The sequence below is a fragment of the Aegilops tauschii genome, chromosome 2, assembly GCF_002575655.3.
Source record: "Aegilops tauschii subsp. strangulata cultivar AL8/78 chromosome 2, Aet v6.0, whole genome shotgun sequence".
Taxonomy (NCBI): domain Eukaryota; kingdom Viridiplantae; phylum Streptophyta; class Magnoliopsida; order Poales; family Poaceae; genus Aegilops; species Aegilops tauschii.
This window is the reverse complement of record NC_053036.3, coordinates 346205212-346220996: the sequence shown is the minus strand read 5'-3', so window position 1 is coordinate 346220996 and position 15785 is coordinate 346205212. Positions and strand designations below refer to the sequence as shown.

General features: G+C 42.2%; 1 protein-coding gene across 1 annotated transcript; it reads right to left on the bottom strand.

Moving 5' to 3' along the window:
* Positions 1-1338: 1338 nt before the first annotated feature.
* On the bottom strand, positions 1339-11194 carry LOC109745657 (protein PUTATIVE RECOMBINATION INITIATION DEFECT 1). The gene is made up of 9 exons (XM_020304767.4): positions 10699-11194; positions 8859-8965; positions 8591-8775; positions 6567-6875; positions 5506-6475; positions 4732-5425; positions 3275-3555; positions 2535-3204; positions 1339-1928 (listed from the first exon to the last, which is right to left on the bottom strand). The coding sequence occupies exons 1-9, from the start codon at positions 11113-11115 to the stop codon at positions 1710-1712; spliced, it is 3852 nt and encodes a 1283-aa protein (XP_020160356.1). The 5' UTR covers positions 11116-11194; the 3' UTR covers positions 1339-1709.
* Positions 11195-15785: the final 4591 nt, after the last annotated feature.

The window sequence follows — 15785 nt, the reverse complement described above, 5'->3', positions numbered from 1 at the left end:
AGACGTGATTTTGTTAATTCTCGCCTAGATGAGAGCTAGCTACATCTTTCTCTTTTACTATTAGATTTTTTTGTAGGAAATTCCAGAGGTTTTGAATATTTGCGTTTTTTTTGTACTACATTGTTTCCTCTCCACTTCACCATCCACTATGTAAGTTTTTTTTTGCTTGAGAAAATCCATTATGTAAGCTTAGGGGCATGATCATGAAAAGTATATGGAATATTATGGATGAACCCATGGGCATATGAACCCACTTCAAAAGACTCATTTCTAAGTGCCAAAAAATCTAAAAAAGTTTCACACGTACATCTTCATATTCTATGTGCGCGTAGAAAGTTTTTGAAAAAGACAAATGCTTCTTTGGCATGTGCAAAAAAGACAAAAAAAATGTCATAGAACGCTATTTAGAAGCACTGAAATTTGTCTTTTTCGGAAAGACAAAATAAAGAGATTTTTTCACAAAACTTTGTGTTGCGCACACATATTGCGAAGATGTATGCGTGAAATTTTGCTTCAAAACTTTTGACATTGTAAAACACGTTTAAAACGAGTAGGATGTTTCGGTGCTCAGGCTCATCTGCACCTGATTAGAAAAAAATCGTAAAAAAATTAAAAAGAACTCAAAAATTTGCAAAAAAAATTGTGCAGTAGACAATTTGATGCGTGAGGCCCGCTCCAAATTTCAAGTCATTTGGACATTTGAGCAGCTCTTAGCAAAAAAGACAAATCAGGCCAAACAAAACTTGAACAGTAAACTTTTCTACAGACCCCCAATTTGTGTTTTTTGCTGAGAGCTTCTCAGATGTCGAAATGACTTAAAATTTGGAGCGGGCCTCATGTATCAAATTGTGTACCTCCAAAAAAATAGAAATTTTTGAATTTTTTTAGTATTTGTTTTGATTTTTTTCGTTAGCGCCGGTGCAGATGAGCTCAAGTGCAGAGATGGATTTTCGGTTAAAATGCATTTTTTTTAAAGCGGGTTCAGGACATGCCCACTCGCACGACTACTTGTATGGTTTTGTTCAAAGTATAAGTAAGGAAATAAACGGAGCACAGTTGCATCACCTCGGTTTCATGTACCCATCCTGAATTATGGACAATAATTTCTTTTCTTTCATACAGTAAGTGTGACTTTCAGCTCTGAAACTGATAGGACTGTGATATTCTCACCTCTAAAACCTGGCATATTCGTGCGGCAAACTGTGTTGTCCATACCCTAGCCAAGGAAGGTTCGAGTATGGAACTGCATGGTTCCAAGTTCCCACGGTTTGTATTTTGGATGCTTTGAGCTCAGACTCTGCCGATATTGTTTAAATAAAGGGGCAACAACTCCAACGGAAAAAAAAAACTGGCATATTCTTTTGTTTAGATTTGCATACTTCACACTCACTGTACAAGCGATTGGCACGAAATCTGAGTGCGCACCGTCGCCCTCTGGCACCACCAATTAACCATAGCAAATGTCAGTTCCCTCGTCGGAGCATCAGCGTTAACACCATTCTATATCTCAGCCGTGTTCCTTGCTCGTTGTTGCTGTAACTGCCATCCAGCAATAAATTTGCCAGATTGCTTACCACCACTCTCGTATAAGCAGTTGCAAAGCTTCTCAGGGTTCAGAGGACACAAGCACTGCCGCGCACCATCTAGAGGCTATACTATACATAGTGGGCAAAGATCGGTACAGCTGAACAAATTATCTGGTCTTAATGCTACTCTCCTTGGCTCGACTCCTGGAAGAACAGATCGATCTCACGCAGAAGATTCTGCTGCTCCATCTGCAACGTGCACGAGGCTGTACGCTGATTCAGCACGATGCCAAAGAGCAATGCACACACTTCGTCGGGGCTCATTGCCACCGTTTCTTCCGCCTTTTGCTCCGACAACTCCGACTTCGAACAACTCCCCTCATAGACCTGTCTTCTGCAGACCTGCGCCATGATACGCCAAAGTTAAAAGCCTGGAAGGAAGAGATGATGTGTGTTTTCTGTTTTAGTATTTAGTTGGCATCGGTTCACTTCCATAAAGGGAGCACCACATCCACAAGAGCTATCAACACATACCGGGCACACTGCATTGGGATATGAATAATTGTTTACATGTGCATCTACGCATAAAGGTCTGAAGAACATGGTATATTCAGCACGCACTTATGAAAACTAAACTAATTTTATAAAATTAAAAGAAATGGAAAATAGGAAATAATCAGATGCACACTCCCAGTTTATATGCAGGCTGTGTACTCAGCGTCTGCTTTTCACCAGAAACTGTAGGAAAGGCCCAGGAAACCAAAGAATAAATAATATCAAGTAGTACACAGTTGCGCAGAACTCAAAGTGAACAGTAAAAAAGAGATCATCCTGACAAACTACTTGCACAACATCATAATTTGTAGTTTGTACTCCCTCTGTAAAGAAATATAAGAGCGTTTAGGACGCTCTTATATTTCTTTACAGAAACACTCTAATATTTCTTTACAGAGGGAGTATATTATGAAGAGCACATTTACCATGAGACCAATTAGAGTTGATACTAACCTGGAATAAGTTATGCAGGGAGACAACATGCTCTTGAGTGAGATATTTCTTAGTCATAAGCTCACTGAATAGCTTAACAATATCTGCAGTGACATTCCTAGCAGAAAGATTACCAACTACACCAGATATCAAAGAACTATCAAACAATGATGTCAGCCATTCTGGAACTTGGCTTAGTTTGAGCAATGAAACAGCTATATTTGATGCAATCTTCTGCTGATTACTGAATGATTTTGACGTCAAACCAGGAGCAGTCAAGGCAACTGCAAATTCCTCCATTATTAGCCTGGACCATTTTGATTCTCTGCCCACCATATTCTCCTGGCTTCCGAATTTCTCCCAACCTAAAATCATTGAGAGACAGGACCCGCAATTTTCAGCAACTCTACTGTCTTGACTCAAGACTAAACCCTCTATCACAGCAATAATGGACTTCATGTATTGCGCAGAGCATCTTAATTCAGCATTAAGATAGCTCCTCTGATCTGAAATTCTGGTAAGCAATTCCAACAGGCATTGTGAAGCAATAAGCTTAACAGGATATGGACCGAAGTGCATCAGACGGCACAAATCATGGCACGGGATGCCAACAACAGAGAAAAACTGGGTGTTATCTGAATGCTGGAGGAATTCCTGCCAGTCAATACTTGGATCTAGGATAGCATGCAAACTGAAAAACAGAGAATCATTACGTCATATACAAGCTAATTGCAATGAAATATGCAATACCAGTTGCATACCTTCTTAGAGAGAAAAACACTAATTGAAGAATCAAAATCATGAATCCCCCAAAGTCTGTTTCCTGATTGTATTGAAGTAAAGATGGGCCCTTTGCACAAGCTTCCTGTATTATACCATCTGTCAAAGAAACCAGTGGTTTGTTCAAGATTATGGCCTTCGCAGGCTCAATGAGCACCTTGCTTGCTGAATGATGCAAAATAAGGCAAAATATCCCAATTAATATCTTCTGTTCTTGGTCACTCGATGTATAATCAAGACTCGAATTGAAATACTCCAATAACTGCCAAGAAGAAGTGATTAGTACACTAGAGATACTACTAACCAGAGAACTGGAGGAAAACAGCTGCCTGTTGCCAATTCATTCATTCTTTGAGCATCAGATGAACCAAATTGAGAAGACGGACATAAGTCACAATTGGGTCATAGGCATGATCTAATCGGGGCAAGGAAGATAGACTGTTTCTACTTATTCTAATGTATGGGCCCAACATATGAACTTTGGTGGACCCTCCTAAGGGTTTGATGTGTGACAGCCACTTGTGGGGTCCCTAGGAGTCACTAGTCCTAACTTAAGTGAAACCTATTATCTGAAATGCATTCTGAGGCTAGTCGCTCCAAAAAGCTATTAGTAACCAGGAAAGACAAATTGCATAAGTAAATACTCCCTCCGTCTGAAAAAACTTGTCCCTCAAATGGATGTATCTAGCACCTAGATACATCCATTTGAGGGACAAGCTTCTTCGGACGGAGGGAGTATATGATAAAAGAGAGGTGCTTTCATTGCACCCCCCCCCCCCCCACACACACACACCCCCAAAAAAAAGATATAGAAAAGGGTATTTTTGTCTTTTGATTCTAATGGGGATGGTTTGGATTGTTACACCATGTGCACCTGCCCAGATCCGAATCAATGCAATCTCTATGAAGAACTATGACCGAACTAGAGAAGGTGAATTGAATAATCGATACCATCCACAAGGAAGCGTATCACAATTTCAATCTAATTAGTTTGGAATCAATCCAATCAACTAGGGCTCTTCCCATATAAAGTGATTAGTTACTGCAGAGAAGAGCCAATTTGTGCTTCCGTTAATCGAGTACTATGCGGTAGGAACGTGATGCGCACAGCAGCATGGAGAAGTTCAATGGCTGCAAGGAAGATTTGAATGGGCGGCAGATTATCCAGTACACATACGGAGAATATAAGGAGAGAGATTGTGATTAGTTTGAAGGGGTGGCAGTTTTTTTAGGGTCAGGTGATCAGGACTGGTCTCCTTAATAAGTACTAAAATACCCTTTTTAACGAAGGGGTAAGTTCTAATCTACATTGTCTATTTGCATTGAAAACTGTAAGCCTTGCAAAGGGAGGTGCACCGAAGCAAACCTCATGATAAAAATATGGTAAACACTAATTATGTAACCTTCAACTCATATAGAAATATAATAACAAGATTACCTTCATGGTAAGAGCAAGCCATTCATCTTCCCAGTAGACTGTCATCGCACTTGCCGAGTATAAAATATTAAAGATCAAAAGGGAACACACTGTTTTAATCCTTGAAGAATATGGGGAGCAATATATACTACCAACTGCATCTATAACACCAGATGATGTAAAATGACTAGAAGAACAAGGAGAGATCACTAGGATTTCAGCAATCACATTAACCACTGAGAAGACCTCATCTTCTGTACCATCCTTTATAATTTGATTCAGTAAGGATACAAGCAAAGAAGAGAGACTAGTTTCTCCTGAAAATACCAGTTCTGCAACCATCTTTATGTCCACCAACTGACTGCTGTTTAAAAGCACGACAGTTCTGTCTTCACAGAAAGTTCTGCAGAAATTTAGCATCTGGAAAGATAGTGGTTCTAGGAGTTCTACCTTCTGGAAGAGCCATTTTAGTGCTATTGGGTGGACTCGGATAAAAAGCAAGTCCCACTCCTTACATGCCATTACATGGAACAGAGTTCTCTCAGCTTCTGGACTATGTTGAATGGTGCAGCCAAATGAAATGCCTCTGACGAAGGCATAAAGATGGACCAGCAGAGTAAGCATCACAGAACCAGCAATTTCATAGGGAAACTTCCCACCATTTAGAAGGATGTATTGCTCAACTGAAGACAGAAGTTGGCTGTCAGCAACCAGCCTGTTCAGTTAGACAAGCATCACATTAGAAGAACATTTTTTTTTTCTTACCAAATGTGGAGCAAATGCAGCAGATCGTACCTTTCATTGTAGAATGAACAGGCATAAAGTATAACTAGAATAGCACATTGACATGATGCCAAGTTGAAATCTTCGGAGCTACATTGCCCAAGTAAATACACAAGTTCTGTAGGGTCTGATGGCAGATATACGTATGCATCTCTAATTGTTTCCCCATATTTACAGCCCAAAATTTTGTCGACAATTGAACTAGTGATCAAATATACTACTGATTTGACATGATCGGTAGGAAATAAGCCCATGAATCCAAATGACAAGCTAAACCATGAGGATGATGCCAGCATCTCAGCAAACTTGAGTTGCTTATTGTGACATGTGCTTGATAGAATAATATGGAAAATCTGAAGGATTTCTCCCAATGTTTCATCATCATTACCATCAACAACAGCAGTTTCGAGCCAATGCAGTAAATAAGTTCCACAAATTTCAATGACGCTATCTTCAAGGTCCTTCTTGACAGAAATCTTATCTGTATTCCCTTCAAGGCAGAATATAAGTGCTTCTTTAAGAAGACGAAGAGAATGTGGTACGAGAAATGCAGAGTCATAGGCATGAGGTAATGTCGAAGAGATAGCATGTTTTGATGCTTCTTCAATTAATGAAGGTAGTTTCTGAATATCATGAGCAGACGGTGACCTCATAATCTCTATTAATATTGAGCAAACAAGAGCAAAGGTTTCAGAACACATTCCAAGTTCACCACTGTCATTTCTTCTCAAAATTAGAGTCAAAGTACATGCTATCTGTTCTTCTTGGGACAACGACAGAATACCAGAACAATTAGCAATACAAATCCAAACAAGTCGTAAAACCTGAGACTGGACTGGATGAAATGGAATCTCAGTAACATAATGAAGAACAGGAAGCAGAGTAGAAAATCCAATGGCAAGCTTTTCTTTGAACATCTCCTCTGAAGTTGCTAAAAGTGATAGTACTTGAATAGAGGAAATTACCAGTGGATCATTATTTCCTGAAGATGTAAACAGTTCGACTTGATTAACCATCACGAGAAAAAGAAAAACCATGCAGAAATTGATGAGGAAAAAGGTCATTCCTCATACCTGATAACCTCAGAACCTCGAATACATAATCAGCAACATTTTCATCTACCAAAGTTTGAAGTACAACACAAATATTTGCATCAGACGACAGGAAATGAAAGATTAAATCCAATGTCCCAGTTTGCACTTCTAGATTCGTAGAGAGCAGAGATCCTTTGACAGCATCAGCAAATAGAACTATGATAGAGGCATTCGGGGGCACATCATCCGTCTGCGTGGACTCTTCTTCCTCTACAGACTTGATTAAGCTCAGGTCGCCAAGCAGCAAAATATCAAAGGCCTCCTTCTTTGCTAGCGCAAGGAGCAATGCTGTAGAAGAACAACCAAAACATCACCATACATTCTAGCAAGTAGATAACATGCTAGTATAGATTTGGATTTTCAACACAGATGAATTGTTTCATAGTTATATCCAAAAAGAAACTACAAATTCATTAGTTCAGCTAATATGAGATATCCATGTTATACTGATGCAGGAAATTTGATCACAAAAAAACTTGAAGGTTAAGTACTGTAAATATGTAAGATACTGGAACTCTCATTAGTCTGAATTCTTTCCTTGGCCAACTCTTAAAATATTGGAGCTCTCAAAATCTATGTCAGCTCAAGAATTACGAGTCGACGAGTCAAGCCGAAGTTGAGACTCATAGACTAACTTTGACTACTCTAGACTACTGCCGGATTAGTTGACATGGTACTGTTAGTACTCAACTTACAGTACTCAGCTACTGATACATAGTATGTAGTATATTGTACTATATAGGACCGTACACTATACAATAAAAATTGAATGCATGGGAAGTGAATGAAGAACCTGAGGCTGGGCCAATTGTAATATCCAATGGCCAGGGCTGCAGGGGAGTAATCAAACCCAAGGAAAGAAGGGAAGGAGAGAAGGGAAAATTTACTTGCTACAACAGCAGAGAAGTACTTGCTTGCTATCACGGCGGATCCAGGAAGAGCACAGCAGCAGAGGGGCGGATCCAGGGGAGGAGCACAGCAGCAGAGGAGGACAGCAAGGGAGGAGCACAACAACAGAGGGGCGGATCCAGCAGAGGAAGAGGAGCGGAATGCTCCTGGCATCTTCGGTGGCGGCGGCTGCGGGTCAGTGAGTGGTGGCGGCGGCCTGGTCCCAGGTGAGGCAGGCAGGCGGCTCGTTGTGGAGGAGCCTGAAAAGTTAGGGTTGCAATTTTTCCCTTCCGTGGGCTGCTCACTTCTCTTCCAATTGAGTCGATCGACTCAAACACGCCGATTAGTCTGGACTAGTCTGCGACTAGTCATCCACCCCTTGACTCACAGAGCTACTCTACACGAAGAACCTAGTCGACAATCAGATTGAGAATACTAGACTAGTGGCGCGGCTAGTCAAGACTAGTCGTCATTGTCCCAAATATCGGCCAGTTAATCGGCATCTCGGTCAGTTAATCGCTACTCAGTGGGTCACCAAATAGCTGATTAACTGATTTATCGTCCGATTAACTGGAAAAATCGCTTATTTATCCCTACTCAGCACCTGACCGATATGGTACCAGTTACCGATATCCTGAACATTGCTAGACGTTAGACTCATAATGCTTGTGTCAGCTTCAAATCTGTTTTTGCATACATAACTGCAGACAATATGCATTTATGTCCCTTTACTTATGCAAGCCAACTTCTGATATCACTCCCTCAAGTCACAGATCTTAAAACAACGGAAGTCAAAAAGTTTTAAATCTTTGGCTAATTATAACTTTCATATTTACAGTGCTCACGAGAAAATAATGAGAAGAATCCTCACAGATTACCTTGATAGTGTTGAACTTTTACGCATATATTGTGGTAAAACTAACAACCAAAATTGTATCTAGGAGACCATCAAGAGTTTCAGTTATTAAAAAATAAGAATAAATAATAAAGTTATGGTAGAAAAACACATAATACATTCTTTTCTTTGCCAAGCCAGCAAGATACATGCCAGTATAGCCTATTTATTTTGTAACCAATCAGCATTCATACAAAACAAAGTGAAGAAATATACTGACCAATACAGTTCAGGCGAACAGCATCATTTTGAGTTTTAAGTAGAACTTCAAGCGAGAGTTGAAGCAAACTTTTTCCGACTGCTGAAAGGTCCACATTGTCATTATCACATATATTGTCCCACGGGGTAGCGTTTAACAGGGAGAGTTTGTACAGCATGAACAGTATCTCTCCACGAATTTCATCACTGTATCAAAGTAAGTTCAGGATGCTGTTCAGTAAAGCTATTTGGAAGATCGGATAAAATCATCAGTATTCAGTAGTATTCACCTTGGTAGTCGCAGATTGTTAACAAGATTTAAGAAAAGAGAAACTGCATCTCCAATGTATGCTGAAGCACCTTTGATAGAATTTAACAAAAATCCCAAACAGTGTAGCTGCACTGAGATAAGACAAAGATTCAGAAATTGTGGCAGTAAAGTAGTTCAAGAAAACTGCAATAGTAGTGTTGCCACTAATTCAGCAGAGTTAAGTCCCAAAGCGGCTGACATTTTAAAATGATCCAGTCTGCCCCGTCAAACCACTTTACAATAATCAGATACAATAGTTGAAATCACAATTATTGTAACAGGTAAAGCAAGTCAATCATCATCAAGCTGCACCCTGAAACATAACAGCAGGTTTCTGTGCTGGTAACATTCAAACTCAGTTCCCAGAGTGGCATTAACAAAATAAAATGAATCCGCACTTTTTATGCTTTTCCCTGCCTTGAATGTTACACTCCCTACCTGAACAACCATGTGTTGCATTGTGGTGGTCTGTGGATAAATAAAAAACCATTCACACGGGTTGGAAGTGGTGACCTCACTCAACAGTGAAGAAGCGGACGGGACATGGGCCAGGCAGAGCTGAGTCTATTGCCGCTACTTTGGGCAGTGGTGATTGGGGAAAACTAAGAGGATGAGCACAGGTCAGGGAACTATGGGAATCAGATAAATAAGTTGCTGGCACAAGAATATATTTGTTAGAAGTTGATTTGTTTGTTTGACATTTGTGTTTTCTGGTTAGAGGCAGCATTAGAAATAAATTTTGTTAGAAGTTATTTTGTTTGTAACAGGTGTAGTTTGTTCTGGTTTTCTGTGACAAGTTTAGAGGTGGAAGGGAAGTAGGAACAAGACAACATACAATCATTAACCCTCTCTAGATGGGAATTTCAAGTAGTAAATATAATAAGCATCCCTATTAGCTCTTCCAAGTTCCAAATATACTTTATTGCAAAATATTCTAGACCCAAATTGGAGGGGAACTAAGGAGATAAATACCCACAATGGATCTAACTGATGCTTCTCTCTAGTTGTAACTCAATCCATATGAAGGTAAGAAAATGTAAGGAAAAGATATGTAATGTGCATACGAGTACTAAGAACATAGAGAACTAGAAATTACAGGTGAGATGAATGAAAACGATGGTGCCACGGAAAACATCAAACAATAAAATGCAAGCATATGAAGACCACAAAATCGCATGATAGTTTCAGTAGCAGAATATAGCTGTACACTATGGAAACAAGACACTGCTACATGTGAACAAGAAAGAAAGATGCATGATTCACATGATGCAACTTGTATGATCCTGGCTAGGAGTTGGAAAATCAGAAACTGTAGTAATAAAATAGGTTCATCCATGTTCGGCAATCGAGAGCATAGAACTGTGCGTGATGAAAATTAATAAATAGTATAAAGCAGCAACAATGTGTAAGACGCTTCAAAAAAACTTCGTCAACACTAAAATGTCCAAAATGGAAGCAAATAGATCATGAATACTCTGCCAATAATAAGAAATGCTACATGTGTGTCCATGTGCAATCAAGCTCTTGGCTATGCGCCATTACCAATTTACCATATCAGAGTTGTACAATCAAAGAATATGAGACGCCATGTTTTCTGCAGCAAAAAAAATTGTTCCGACTGCTCACTAAATAGTAAATCCTGGACTATTCACCACATTCTTTCACACAGTTTGAATAATTTCCTTTCAACCATTCCACTAAAAACTATTTGCAGGCAACATAATCAATGCAGCATTATTTCTAAAATCCACCACCATAACCACTGACCATAACTAGCATGCATCTCAGCACAGCGTAGCACGGGGTAGCGGCACACGTACCATGTGGAAGTGCTTGACGAGGGAACCCGAGGAGAGGACGTGGGCGAGGCGCGCGACGAGCTCGGAGGCGGCAGGGGGGCCCACGGCGGACGCGAGGTCGGCGGCGAGGTCGGATGCCTGGGTGGCGAGTGCGGCGTCTCGGCGGGCGGCCGCGCCCGCGAGGGCCTCGACTAGTGGCACCGCAAGGAGGCGCGGGTGTGCGGCGCGGAGAGGCGCGAGGAAGGCCGGGTCAGCTAGGGCGAGGGAGAGGCTGGCGAGCACGTGGGAGACGTGGTGGGACGGCGCGGAGGCGGAGGAGAGGAGGGCCGCGGCGCAGGAAACGCAGACGCTGCCGCCCGCCGAGGTCGGGAGAGAGTGCGACGCCCGGTGGCCAGCGCCGCAGGCGTGCGGCGGCGAATGCTCGCCGTCGGATTCCATGTGGAGCGAGGGGGATTGTGGAGGTTTTGCAGGAGACCTTGAAGCCGCCTTGAAATGGACGGATTTTTTTAAGCAGCGGAGGAGGAGAGGAATACCGAATACCGCATAATAATTTTTGTTTACTTTGAACAAACGCCGCATAATTTGGCTGTGTTCGGCAATCCACCGCTTCGTCACCAGGGAGCGGAGCGCATGGAGCAGCCTGTTCGCCGCTCTCCGTATTTTACTGTATGTCATTCTGCTCCGTTACGGAGTGGAGAGATTCTGAATGGAGCCTGAAACCTTCGAATTTTGGTACCAGTAGGTTCATCACGTGAACTGTACGGAGAAGTATAGAACTTTGTTCTTTATGATTTATGATATGAATGAGACATATATTAGCATAAAAAAAGGTTTTTCCTCTAAAAAAACTTGTTTAAGGTATTAGAAGCACAATAATACAAGTTCTGATCTATAAATTTGCCTCTCACTTGTAATAATAAAATTTATATATCACCTAAATCACTAAAGCTTCCTAGGGTTAAATCTCCTATGAATCAATTGGATTGATTGATTTCCATGGCCGGCTCGATTTTGATCGAGTCGTGTGAGCACTTCAATGTTTTTTTTATGATGCGGATCCTGATGGTCAGCATGAGGTCGCATGGACTCTGGTTGTTCTCCTTTGGTGTATCATGGTGTCCCCGTGGACATGCTTTTCTTCCCCTCGCTCCTTTGTCTCTCTCCTGAGATGCCGCCGCCCATGCCTCCGATTCCGGCCGCCACCGTTGTTAATTCGCGCCAGCATAGCCTCACCGCACCCTCAACCTTCCGCTCCCGCACGCGCCCTCGGGGCGAACCCTGGCTATGGCTTGTTCATTGGCGCGGCGGTGCCAACCTCGGGTTCTCCGACCTCCAGCGAGCTCCTCGTCACAGGCTTACTGCCTGCTCGTGCTCATCTAGCGCCTCTTTAGAGACACATACACATGTCTGCTTCTGATGACCTGACTTCTCTTGGATTCGTCTCTCGTGAACTTGGCGAGGGCTCGCTACTGGTCAGTGGTGGGCAGCCAAAGATTAGTGGCGGTGGCTTGTCGCAGTTGCGCTCACGTGACGTCGGCGCAACGTTCGGTCAACAATAGGACCCGCAACAAGCTTCTTTCGCTCTCCTCACTCATGTTGCCCGCTGATAATTTTGCCCTTCATGTTTCCTGCAGGAGTCCCATTCTTTTGATTTTGCATTTTGATTTTAATGCATGCATCATCTTAAGAAATCCTTATGCAATTTGGGAGGGCAAAGAAACAAAGAGTTGATTTGTGGTGCCCTAATTAAATATGTAGTAATTAAGGGGGTGTTTAGGAGAGTTGCTTAGTTCTCCATGTACCATGGTTCTACTATGACAATTTGTCAACTCCATGATCGGTATTTTTGTACAGTTTCTTTTCTTGGGTAATATGCTACAAATTTCTAACTTATGATCCCACAATTTGTAGCAATCCAAAATAAAATCAAGTCATTTGTAGCTCCCCCATGAGATTTTCTTCAAGCTCCACCATTGACTGACGTGGCAGTGGTGGTTGATACGCCTTTTTTGCATCACCATTTCCTACTATAATTTATCCTAATTTAATGATATATCTCACATTATGATGCAATTCTAATGCATTATATCTCTTAAAATTGCAAGATACACGTAGAGGGGAAAATTGCCAGACACCTAAAAATTTGGATCAGAAATACAACAGAAGAAAAAACAAATTTTCGGAGCTCCAAAAGCAACATGATTTTACTGAATTATTTTTCAAAAACATGAAGTCAGATGCCATGAGAGGGGCCACAGGTGACCCACCAGGCCCCACACGGCCACCCCACGAGGGTGGGGCCTAGGTCGCACCATCTATCCACGTGGGCCCCTGGTGACTCACCTTGTGAGGCCTTTTGGCCATAAAATCCAATTTGACCTAGAAAAAATCACAGAAAATCCACGGGGCTTTTCCGTCGCTGTCTACGAGGCAGAACCTAGGTGGAGCACTTTTACTCTCCGATGAAGCAATTCTGCTAGGGAAATTTCCCTCCGAGAGGGGGAAATCGAAGTCATCATCATCAGCAACACTCCATTCATTGTGGGGATTATCATCTTCATCAACATCTTCACTAGCACCATCTCATCTTTAAACCCTAATTCATCCCTTTTGTTCAATATTTGTATCAAACCTCAGATTGATAACTTCAATCTCATCTTCAAACTCTAGTTCATCCTTTTTGTTCGACCGTGGTGAAAGTAACTTGGTGATATTCCTGTGTGTCATCGAGAGCGTTTTAATCACTATAAGAAGTACCACCAGCTTGTCCTTATCACAATAAGGATTGGGCCACTTGTTGCGCGTTGCTATCTTGTTACTTGTTACCTTGCTACCAGTTATCTTGCTATCAAATTATCTATCAAAACTATCTTACAACACCTGCAGTGAAATTCTTGTTGAAAATTGCCTATCAATTCCTTCCGCTCCTCGTTGGGTTCGGCACTCTTACTTATCGAAAGGACTATGATTGATCCCCTATACTTGTGGGTCATCATCGGCTTCATAAGAAAATCGGGCCAGGGAAGCCAGACATCATCGGCCCACCGAGACAATCGGATTGACCCATATTCAGTTAGACATGGTTCTAATCTGTCGTTAGAATCCATATGCCTTTGCAGGTGAAAGAGCATGGTGCCCCCATGTTTGGTTTTGATAATTGATGGCAATCTCTATGGACTAATGGTTGTCTTGAGTTATATTTGAAGGGTTTGTCCATAGACTTTGCTTGAAGACCATATGTTGGTTTCAAGGTTGAAAGAAGAAGATTATGTGTTAACCAAGGTGCTATTCAAGGAGTTATCCAAAGATTGGTCATGTGAGAGTTGAGCCTATTGCGAGCATGTCCTGAAGAAGAAAATTGCGTGAACATTCATGTTTACTTTCAAGATATCATCTTTATGAAGAGATAAGATACAAGGTTGATCAATTCTAAGTACAAAGAGTGGATTCAAGTTGATCAACACACAAAGCATAAAAGATGTACCGATTGGGATCAAGTGATCTCACGGTATGGTAAGCATTGTCCATTACACTTTGTGTACTAACACATGATCTATTTTGTGTGGTGGTTCTATGCGAGGTTAGGGCTGCGTTGTGCAAGTTCAAGTGAAGCATCACAAAGAGATCACATGCTTGAAGCTTGCTGTCCATTCTGGTGATCATGGATGTGTGAAGACGTGCATGTGTCGAAGAGTGGCTCATCCATAGTGTCCTCGAGTCAGTGTAGAAACCTTGATAGGTTTTCTATTTTACCAGTCTCATAGTGTAGGCGTGGGCATTCTGTAGAAACCAAAAATTCGGTTTTCACCATTCGTTTTTTTATTAAATTTGGTTTGCTAAAGTGGAAACTAAAAATGGGAATGCAAAATAGGTAGCCGATATTTCGGTTAACCGAAAAAATCGGTTTGGTTTCGGTATATACCGATGCACCGAGACATGAGTAGTGTGATTTGCGCTTTGCGCTTGTGCCTTAAACCACCCACGCATGGCCTCTTATATAGATGATTTGCTGCATACTTCTCCTTAAACAAACGAGGTGGGACTAAACATGGTTATGTTGCCGGCCGGTCGCTCCGTATTATACTAAGAAGCCCACTAAGTCAACTCAACAAAATAGGCTTAATGTGGGTTTGTGCCGAGGAGATCACGGATCCATTCCATAGGCTTGATGTGCTGCTCCGAAACACTGCTAGACATCTCACTGCCTGGGCTCAGAGGAAGACGGGTAACATCAAGCTTCAGATTGCTTACGCCAACTTGGTCATTTTGAGGTTCGATTGCGCGCAGGATTTTAGGAGGCTATCGGACGGAGAGAGATGGCTGAGATCCACTCTCAAGCAGTTGGTGCTGGGGTTGGCGTCTCTTGAAAGAACGATCGCCAGACAACGATCGAGGATCAGGTACCTGCGGGACAGAGATGCGAATACCAAGTTGTTGCATCTGATTGCGAATGGGAGGAAGGCCAAGAACTTCATACTGGCATTACATGTGGACGGGCAGGTGGTGACAGACCAAAAGGGAAAGGAGGAGGCCTTCTACTTGGCGTTCCAGGAGTTGTTGGGGAAGGCATCGGCGCGAGAGCATACACTCGACCTGGAATTCTTGAACATCAATCGTCTCGATCTCTCGGAGCAGGATATGATATTCCAGGAAGAGGAAGTTTGGAATGTGATCAAAGAGATGCCCTCAGACAGAGTACCGGGCCCGGATGGATTCATCGGCATCTTCTTCCAAAAAGCGTGGCCGATTGTCAAAGAGGATGTCATGGCAGCACTCCACAAACTGTTCATCGACAACGGAAGAGGATTTGGGAGACTCAATCAGGCTCTTATCACACTAATCCCCAAGTGCCCAGAGGCATGCACTGTGAGAGACTTTCAGCCAATCTATTTGGTCCATGGCATACCGAAGATTGCTTCCAAGTTGTTGGGCACTAGACTGTGCAAACGAATGCCGGAGCTCGTCAACGTAAACCAATCGGCTTTCATCAAGGGGCGCAACATACACGATAATTTCATCCTGGTGAGACAGATGGCACAAAGATTGCACAAAAGGAAGGCCAATGGGGTGCTCCTCAAGCTGGATATATCAAGAGCCTTCGACTCGCT

Coding starts and splice junctions, on each gene's coding strand:
- LOC109745657 (XM_020304767.4), bottom strand. CDS start 11,115: ATGGAATCCGACGGCGAGCATTCGCCGCCGCACGCCTGCGGCGCTGGC. Junction 8,966..10,698: donor TCGTCAAGCACTTCCACATG/GTACGTGTGCCG, acceptor ATCTCAGTGCAG/CTACACTGTTTGGGATTTTT. Junction 3,205..3,274: donor GTGTTTTTCTCTCTAAGAAG/GTATGCAACTGG, acceptor TCTGTTTTTCAG/TTTGCATGCTATCCTAGATC.